Genomic DNA, 9,548 nt, shown 5'->3' with positions numbered 1-9,548 from the left:
ATTTGCAAAGGTCTCTAAAGGTGTAATGATTTTTTTATAAAGCTAGATACAGAATAATATACTTCCATCTATACATATTATTTCTAAAAGGCCTGAGAGAATACAGGTTACCAACAGAGTCGTTTCCTAGGCAATGGAAAGAGGCATGGGACTTAACCAGGAAGACTGAACTTCCACTCTTTAAATTTTATGCATTTTGTATTGTTGCACTATTGATCTTTTTTCTTACACAAGAAGTGTGCACCTGTGTATTTGATCTAATTTTTGAACATTAACACGTTTGTTTTAATGACCCAAGGTATACATAAATACCTTCTCCATCCATTCAGCTAGTACTAACTTCAGGTTAGCTACTATGTGAGCATACTGCTTTCCTTGTTCCCAAGAGGCAGGAAGCTCCAATGCAGTTTCATGCTTCTCCTGGGTGACAACCTTCAGTTGTTACTGCAATGACTCTACCTGCAAACTGGGCTTGATGGCTTGCCTTTTCCGTTGCACCAGAAGATGAACATAGCTTTTCCTCCAATACTGCAACTTTCATTTTTAGCTTAGCTACTGTATATTTTGCAGCCAAAACTTTGTGGACATGAAATACTTCTGATTCTAAAGCATGGTTATGAGATGTCTCCAGCTCCTGGTTTAAAAGTAATTCTCTGTCAAGGAAATGTTGAACCTCATTCTGTAAGGTACAGTTTCCATTTGTTTCTGTAACAACATGACTTTTATCTCTCTCCTGTTGAAACATAACTGTCTTTTCCTGCATTGACGTAACTGCATTTTTAAAGAGACTTTACTTACTTACTTTTAGAGAGAGGGGAAAGGAAGGAGAGAGGGAGAAAAACACCAATGTGTGAGATACATTGATCAGTTGCCTCCCACACATCCCCAACTGGGGACCTGGCCCCAGGCCAGTCATCCAACCTGTGACCTGTCAATTTGCAGACCAGCACGCAGTCCACTGAGCCTCATCAACCAGGGTGATGTAACTGCATTTAAAAACTGATTAAAGCCCTGGATGGCATGGCTAAATTGATTGGGGCATCATCCCATAATCCTTGGTCTACATGGTCTGGGTGTGATCCCGGGCCTAGAGCTTGTGGGAGGCACCCAATTGATGTTTTCCTCTCACATTGATGTTTCTCTCTCTCCCTTCCTGTCTAAAGCAATAATTTTAAAAAATGCCCTTGGGTGAGGAGTGAAAAAAAGAAAGGCCTATTTAATTCCCAGTCTTGCCCTGTTCTTTTTCTTTCAAAGCAAGAGCCTTCTTATTCATGGCAACATATTCCAATTCTTTCTCTTTTCTCATCAGAGACAGTTGGATATTTGTGTCTTATAATGATCGCTTTTGTTTCCTTTTCCCTAGATATTTTTTCTATCTTTTCATTTTCTTGTTTTAGTTTACCCATATCCATTTCACAATTAAATAGCCTCTCCATCAGGTCTGTGACTGCCTGCATCAAAAGTTCATTATCACTCACTTCATTAGTAAAATTCTCACTTAAAGAAAGTAATTTATTACCTTTTACTTTAAATAAGAGCTCCTTTTTTGATAAGTGAGTTTTGGAAAACGTCTTGTTTCTCCTTTAGCTGCTAATTTCTGAATTAATTTGTTCATGTTGTTTTCTTTTTAGTTCTGGGGTGGTGGCAATAGAGTCAGACATCTCTCCTTGTCATTCTGGAGAGTTTGTATCTTTTTCTTGAGTTGATTTTGTGATCTCTTCTACCTCTTCTTAGAGCAATTCAGAAGATGCATTTGGATCATCAGAGTCAAGTGTCTTGAAAGAGCCTTCAGACTCTGAAGGAAATGACCCGGCAGAGGCTTCTAGTGAAAAAAAGTCAAGATCACCTAAAAGAGCATCCTTGGCATTGCAAACGTGCCGTATGCTGGGTTGATTTGGTGCTTAGTCCTCCTTCAAATATTTTAGCTTGATTTCATTCCCTTTAGAATCTTGAATCAAGTCAGTAGAGTTTACCTGTAATTTAGAGTTGTTATCACTGTCAGTTAAAACCTGGACCTGAAGTTGTTGGTGTTTCTGAAATTGGGTTGTCTTGCTCTGTGTATTTGGTGCAGTGGTCATCACCTGCTTTTTCTACTCTTCCATGATCTCAACTTGTTGTTTGAATGTATCATGCTCTTGCAGAAGGTCCTCGGACTGATTCATATTAATGCCTCTAACCTCATTACCGGTGCTGAAGGTTTGCAAAATTGTCAATAAAGTATGACATTCTGCCCTAAAGTATGTCTCCGTCTTTTTCTTGAATGATACATTATAAACTGAATGGTTTCTCTAAACATATGCTGACCAGTACTTTCAAATCTAGGAGACAGTTTTTTATTTTCATCTTATATCTTCATTGTTGGCATCAATGGTATCCATCATTTTGGGATATTCTTTTTAGATTGCTATCTTCCATAGTCTTCTTGTTTAAAACAGCCAGTACTTGTTTGCTTTCTAAACCATACACTTGCAATTGCTGCTGGATGTAGGAAGCTATTCTAGTATGAAGACCTTGTATCTCTAAAATCTTTTTGCTGGAAAATCTAAGTTAGTTTATCAATCTCATCTTTGGACAGTTGATCAATCTGTTCAAAGAGATATTAAGTTAGGAGTTTAATCTCCAATACTTTTTTATTTCTATCAGTAATTTCTCAGTTTTGGCTTGAGATTAACTCTTACTTGAAAACAATTAGAATGTTCTACTTGAATGTGTTTTTTTTTTCATGCAACTGGGTTTTGATTTGTTCTATTGTGTTTTGCATATTCTTAATTTCCTCATCTTTCACAGAAAAGAGCTGAGTGTGTTTAATATTCATTTACTCATGCTGGTATTGAAGATCATCCATTTCCTGTTTCTGCTTTTGTAAAGATTGAGGTAGTTGCTGCTTACTCTGCTTTTGAATTTTAATGATATTTAAAAATATTTTATTTACTTATTTTAGATAGAGGAGAAGGAGAAAGAAAGAGAAACATCAATGTGCAAAAGAAATATCAATTGGTTGCCTCTTGCACACCCCCAGCTGGAGACCAGGCCCACAACCCAGGCATGTGTCCTGCCTGGGAATTGAACTGGTGATCTTTTGGTTTGTGGGATGATATCCAATCCACTGAGCCACACCAGTCAGGGCTGAATTTCAATTTTCTTTTGATGATGTTTTCTTTCCCCATAGAGACTACCTTTTAAAACTACATTCAGTTGAGTAATAGTGTTTAGTAAGTGTCTGGCGTCTTAGGGTCCACCATAGGTGCAGTTGGACTCTGTTGTTCTCTCACTTGCTGCAGTTCTTCTTTGAGATAACTCTTTTCTTCTTTCATGAAATTTTTGTGTCTTTTTCCTCTGTGGTTAGCTGAAAATTTTTATTTTTGATTAGTGCTCGAGCATATTCCTCCTGGAGTCCTAAACTTCCTTTATTTCAATAAAAATTTGCTCATTTCTCTGACCTGGTTCTCTCCTTAAAACATCTCTCTCATTTTCTGCAGAAGATAATTTTTTATTGATGTATATAATTCTACCCTCAAGTTCTTTGATCTTATTGGTGGACTCTTCTTTTTCAGTCTGTAGAACTTCAGTAGTTTTTGCAGTCATCAGTTGCTCACATTCCTGAGACACACTGCTGGAACAAATTTTCCAGTTCTTCTGTTCTTTCTTCATAGTCACTTATTTTTTTCTCAATGCCTACAACTTATTTCTGCCAGTTTCTGTTTTTGAACATTCTACAGTACTGCCACTTCAAATTGATTTGACTCTGTCAAAGTTCCTCAATGGTATTTTTCAGTTTGCAGATTTCATTGTGATCCAAGCTGCCTGTTCCTCACGTTGCAAGTCTGAACAAAATGCTTCCAATGGCTTTCGGCCTCAAGTCTTAAAACTTCATTGGACAACCTGTTTTTTTCTTGTGATGAAATAAGGTCAACAGAGTCCATGTCATCTCCCTCACAAGCTGAAGCATGTGTGTTGATGTCATAAGCCAGTGAAGATGATGCAGGGGTCGATGGAACAAGGGCAGCTCCAGAATTCACCAAGAGGCTAACTGCAGCTTTGGCAACTGATCCTTTAGCATGACCTGTCTTCCTTTCAGAATTTGGTTTCTGCATCTTTTTGTTGTAGTTGATGTTGGTAATCAGCAGTTGGCTCCTTTATTTAAAGCTCTGATGTCTTACACTTCTCTTCTAAATCACTACAAAGAGTTTTATGTCATTCATTCTCTGATCCTAAGTTTGCTTAAATGGCTTCAATATCCTTTCTCTTAGAGTCAGGTGAGTCTTCCCCCCCTTTCAGTCTCCTTTATCAGTGCATCTTTTGTGAAATTAGAGATGTGGCCATTGAAGGAAGCTACAGTGACACCCACCCCTAGGGAGTGACCTAAGCCAGTGCCAAGGCCACCAAACCAGGAGGTCATTGATGTGGGTCATAGGACTGACTTGGTCCGCTTGCCAAAAGTGGCCAGCCCCTTGTGAGACAACCCCCCTCCCCCATGGAACTGCTGCCCAAGGGACTAAATCACGATGACTTCTTGCTAGGCAACAGTTTAGCCCCGGACGTGGGGTCCTGGGAACCCTGAGGCCTGGTCTGGGCCTGACACAGGGTCCTTGTCCGATGATGTGGCCTATGAGCCTCCGCTGTCCCCTCTGTCTCTGTGACTGTCTCTGCACTGCCCTGCAGTGCCACTACCCTCTCTGCACTGCCCTCCATGCCACTACCTGACAGCTGCTGAGGACGCACCTCCTCCAACACTGTTCTTGGGTGTGGGCTAATAGAAAACACATTATTGCCTTTGGCTTTCTTATCACACAGTCCATGTTGTCCTACAGCTTGGTATATCCACACCACCATTTTCTACAAAAATTTGAGAAAAAATTCTGAGTTACATGCATTCACCTTAAGAGGACCAGTGAGTGTATTTGAACAAATGTCAGCCTGTACACCAGTGTGACCTGGGGAGGACAGTGAACAGTTCTTCACTCACATCTCCCCCCCCACCCAAGGGTCAGCCAGTCAAGAATCACGGAGTTTAAGAGAAGGGAGGAGAGGATCCATAGTGGCCCTCGAATTGCCTGTCACCAGTCTGTTTTAGATTCAATCAGGTGTGAGTGCATGAGGGTGTCAAATATAAAATGACTAAAGGAAAGTGATTTGGGTGGTGAGTGCTTGATAGAGAACATGGCCACCAAGTTACAATGTCCACTTGAAACCTACATATTATTAACCAGTGTCACTGGCAGTACATTTAATGAAAACCCTCAATGGCCACAGCTCAGAAGTAGGGGGCACTGACCCAGATGTTCATTCCTGAGCACTGGGTAAAGTGAAAGTGCCAGCCCCTGCTGCTGGGGAGAGAGCCACAGATGCTGGCACCGCCACTGTGAGTCATCAGCACCTTGGACTTAATGAGGCACCTACTTCCACAGCAAATTGAGGAAAACCTCAGCGACCTGATGGACCTGGTCCCCAGTGTGAGTATCTACTGTCTTCTGTTGATCAGCCGCTGGAAACTGCCAGAGACAGGTGGTGGGAAAGGATTACCTTCTGTGTGACTACACCAGTCATGAGAACTCCTATAGGTCATCATGGAGTAACAAGCATGACCCTCCCTTGGAAGATGGGGTCATGCCTTCTGCTTGGTTGAGAAAGCTGGAGGTGGGGGCCAGCAACAATTCCTTTGACCAGGATGGAGACCAGTTGTTTTGAAGGTGGGGCCTCATCTGTCTACCTCTGGCATTAGGATCATGGCTTTGCTGGAGTGAGCCTCATAAAGAAGGTTGGAGATAGGTCAAAGAAGATCAAAGGCTGCTGGGATTCCATTCACGTGGTCAAAGTACAGAAGAAATGCAGGATGATGCTGTGGCTGCAAACCAACAAATCTGGCTCTGAGACAGCTTTACCAGTCAGATGGAGAATGATGAAACTTGGAGCTGCAGCTTACCACACATAGCCAATATCGGCTGCCTGGTTGAGGACATGGAAAACAAAATTAGAAGTAAGCTGATGAGATCTACTTTGGAAAAACAAAAGACATCCTCAAGGGCTGAGGTCTGTATAGACTTTTGCAGACAAATCAAAACAAGAAGCTCTTAAGAATGATCTGGCCCTGGCTGCTGTAGCTCAGTGGATTGAGTGCAGGCTGCTAACCAAAGGACTGCCAGTTCAATTCCCAGTCAGGGCACATGCCTGGGTTGCAGGCCCCCAGGTCCCCGTGGGGGCTACCTGAGAGGCAACCACACATTGATGTTTCTCTAACTCTTTCTCCTTCCCTTTCCCTCTATCTAAAAATAAATAAAATCTTAAAAAAAAAAAACCAAAAACGATATGGTGGAGGCATTGAAGAGAAAGCGGCAATATTAAACCTCTGCTTCACATAACGGGAAGTGGCATGTACTAACTAGATTCCTTTCTTAGAAAACTCATTTACTGCTCCTTTCCCTGTTCCTTCCCTCCCAGACAGGTTATACAACAACTTTTGTCACTGACCTGCACAGCACCATCTCTCCTTGAGAATAAAGGTGCTCAACAACCTTTTAGGCTCCAAAGACTTGCTTCCCACCACGTTTTGCTATCAAAACTGTTTCCATAAAGGTCTTGTTTGGAGCTCTCTCCCCCCTCCCTACAACCATTCATAGGCAGAAAGTACACTGTCTGCCTCCCCTCCTCTCCAACCTTCTTGTTACATTGGTACCAAAAAAAAAAAAAAAAAGTGAAACAAAATTTTATGACAAAACTGTGGTGAGTGAAAGGTCAAATAAAAACTACAAAAAAATATCATTAATCGGCGACCGCTGGGCGCGCGACCGACAGACCGGCCTCGTGGGCTCCGGGCCCGCCCCGCACCTGGGAGCTTTCTCCGCGGGGCGGAAGGAATCGGCGGCAGCGCGGAAGGAATCGGCGGCAGCCTGGCTGCCCCGCGCTCCTAACCCTCGGCCCGGGGCGGCGCCGCTGGAAGTGACGCGAGGGGGCGGGCCCAGGCCGGAGCTGCCGCCGCCCGGCAGGGAAGCGATGTAGGAGCCGTAGCCCCTCTCCGTGCGTCCCGCCAGCAGAGCCCGGGGCCTCGCCGCCGCCATGAAGAAGCAGTTCAACCGCATGAAGCAGCTGGCCAACCAGACCGTAGGCAGGCGAGTGCGCTGGGCGGGGGTCAGCGGGGTGGGCCGTGCGGACGGGCGGGCCGGCAGCTCCCGGGGCCGGGCCGCGCCTCCCTCTCGGGCCCTGCGGGGTCTCAGCCCTGCGGTCTGGGCCGGCCCGCTGTCTGTCCTCCCCTGAGGTCCGGACGGCGGGCACCCTGCTCGAGACCAGCCTTACGAAGACCCTGCTGGGACAGCCCTTCACTACATTGCACGGTGGCCCTCAGTAGGAACAGGGTCACTGACGCTCGTCCCACTCGCAGAGCAAGCTTCACTACGCCCTTTGGGGGACTCAGGGTGCTGCTGTCTCCGAACCGGAGCAAACGGGCACCAGAGCCCGGCAGCACCGTCTTGACATTAACATGGTGGGAGAAAAGGCTATGGGAACGCCTTGCGCCAATTTGTAAAAAAAAGTTTATAAAAACTCTCACTTTGGATTTGGAAGCAGATACTTCTCCATGTGTCGTCTTTGGTTCTGCTTTAATGCCAGGCAAGCACTGATTCTTTAGGAAATCTAGTCTTTGGCAAAAAGAAAGTGTTACTGCCAACTGTAATTAAAAAATAAAAGAAATTTATTTTTTAATTACAGTTGGCATAATTTATATTAGTTTCAGGTGTACAGCAGAGTGGTTAGACACTTACAAACCTTACCAGGTGATCCCCCACCAGACACCATACATAGTCATTACAGTTATTCTGAAATGACAGAATAAACCAGCAGGCGGTTGGGACAGGAATGGTTGGGATTGTGGAGCTTCTCCAGGTGATTGTCATGTGTGGCATTTTTGGGGGAACTATTTCAGGGTCTTCCAGGGCAGTTGCTGTACTGTCCCAATTTACTATTTATTCTGCTATGAGATATGAAAGTGTAAATTTTTCAGTTTTCACTTTTTTTTCCAACAGTTAAGCAAAAAGGGGGAGTTCAGTTTGGCCAAAGCACGTGGGACACTTCTTTCTTTTGTGTGTATGAAAATACTCTTACTTCCTCTTGAATTTTCCACATTTGCTTTTCACTGTTTCATTTCCCTCAATTTTCTGCTTAGTTTCGTTGCTCAATTTTTTTGGTACTCCACCCTGTTATCTTGGTGTGTATTTTTCCTATTTCCAAAATTAACCTCTGTCTCCTTGATGTGCCTGCTTTCCTGTTGTTTGTAGGAAAATGATAGATATGAGAGGAAGGTAGACAAAGTAGTAGAGAAGGCTAATGTTTCAACCAAGTGTCTGTAAACAAATTGAAAAGTAATTCCTTAACCCTGGCTGGTGTAGCTCAGTGCACTGAGTATGGGCCTGCACGCCAGAGGATCGCGGGTTCGATTCCCAGTCAGGGCACATGCCTGGGTTGCAGGCCAGTTTCCAGCATAGGACCCACAAGAGGCAACCATACATTGATGTTTCTCCCCCTCTCTCTTTCCCTTTCCCTCTAAAGATAAATAAATAGATCTTTAAAAAAGGTAATTCCTTGTAAGTTTTCTACCCCCCTCAGTGTTTTCAGTAATATGCACTGTAAAATTGATATTTAGTGAGGGTCAAGATACATTGATTAGATTGTCATCATGGCCTTTTGGTATATTGTATAAGGCAAGCTGTGTGTGCTTTTCTTCAATACAGTTTTTTTTTTTTTTAGCACCACAAAGCCATTCCGGGTCTTTCTGGCCCCCTGCTTGCTCTGTGGCAGCTTCCCTCCTCACACAACTACACTTGCCTACTTACAGTTTCTACAGGAGGCCTTGCTTTCTCACTAATTAGCCTCTGCCTGGAACTCGCTTTGGAAGTCTTTCCAACATACCTGTCCTATACCTGCCGCCTCCTCTTCCCTCCTATTCAGTCTTTAGGTCTCCCTAAAGGTCTCTGCCCCGGGGCCTTTCCTGATGCTCCAACATAGACCGGCTGATCCTGGGTGCTTTCATAACTCCACGTAGTGCCTGCTCTTCTGTAATGTAATTGCCTCTTTACTTGCCCATATTCTTCATTACACTGAATGCTTTGAGAAACCTTGCTGTATTGTTCTACTTGGATTCCAGGGTTAGCTGTGCTTCCCACTACACAGTAGATACTCAACAAAATTGTTAATCTATTGTAAATCTAGTTCTTACCTGATTGCCTTGGCGGTGTGGGCCCAAGTGTGGGAAAATGAAAACTGGATAGAGCCAATGGTGAGTCATACGAGGACTGTAATTCTGGCCCTGACCTTTGACTGTTTGAAAATCTTAATTGCTAGATGCCAGTGGAAGCTACAACTATTACAGAGCAATTAAGGGTGTGGCAATTTTGCACCCAAAGTCAAAACTTTTTACAGGAGAACCGATTGCTTTACTGCCATTGATTTCCTAGATGTATTTGTATTTTTTTCCACTTATGGAATTATAAAGGACTAGGGAGGAAAAAGTGAAGGAAAGGGAGAGTCTAGAGTTGTTATTGTTTGGAAACAGATGGTGG

At 43.6% G+C, this 9,548-nt stretch overlaps 1 protein-coding gene and 1 pseudogene across 5 annotated transcripts in view; both read left to right on the top strand.

The window, feature by feature from the left end:
• Positions 1-5,243: 5,243 nt before the first annotated feature.
• Positions 5,244-6,040, top strand: LOC119035908 (F-actin-capping protein subunit beta isoforms 1 and 2-like; annotated as a pseudogene).
• An 882-nt stretch (positions 6,041-6,922) lies between these two features.
• ARHGAP17 (Rho GTPase activating protein 17) overlaps positions 6,923-9,548 on the top strand; it is a 91,898-nt gene continuing 89,272 nt past the window's right edge. For 3 of the 5 annotated variants that reach the window (XM_053671801.1, XM_053671803.1, XM_053671802.1), the window contains exon 1: positions 6,923-7,106. In XM_053671801.1, coding sequence (XP_053527776.1) covers positions 7,054-7,106 — 53 coding nt within the window. In that variant the 5' untranslated portion in view covers positions 6,923-7,053. The remainder of the gene's footprint in view (positions 7,107-9,548) is intronic. The other 2 variants (XM_037127427.2, XM_053671805.1) reach the window with 2 other exon arrangements.

Source organism: Artibeus jamaicensis, unplaced genomic scaffold (assembly GCF_021234435.1).
Source record: "Artibeus jamaicensis isolate MK-2021 breed Jamaican fruit bat unplaced genomic scaffold, CSHL_Jam_final contig_700, whole genome shotgun sequence".
Lineage (NCBI taxonomy): Eukaryota > Metazoa > Chordata > Mammalia > Chiroptera > Phyllostomidae > Artibeus > Artibeus jamaicensis.
This window is presented reverse-complemented; position numbering and strand designations above follow the sequence as displayed.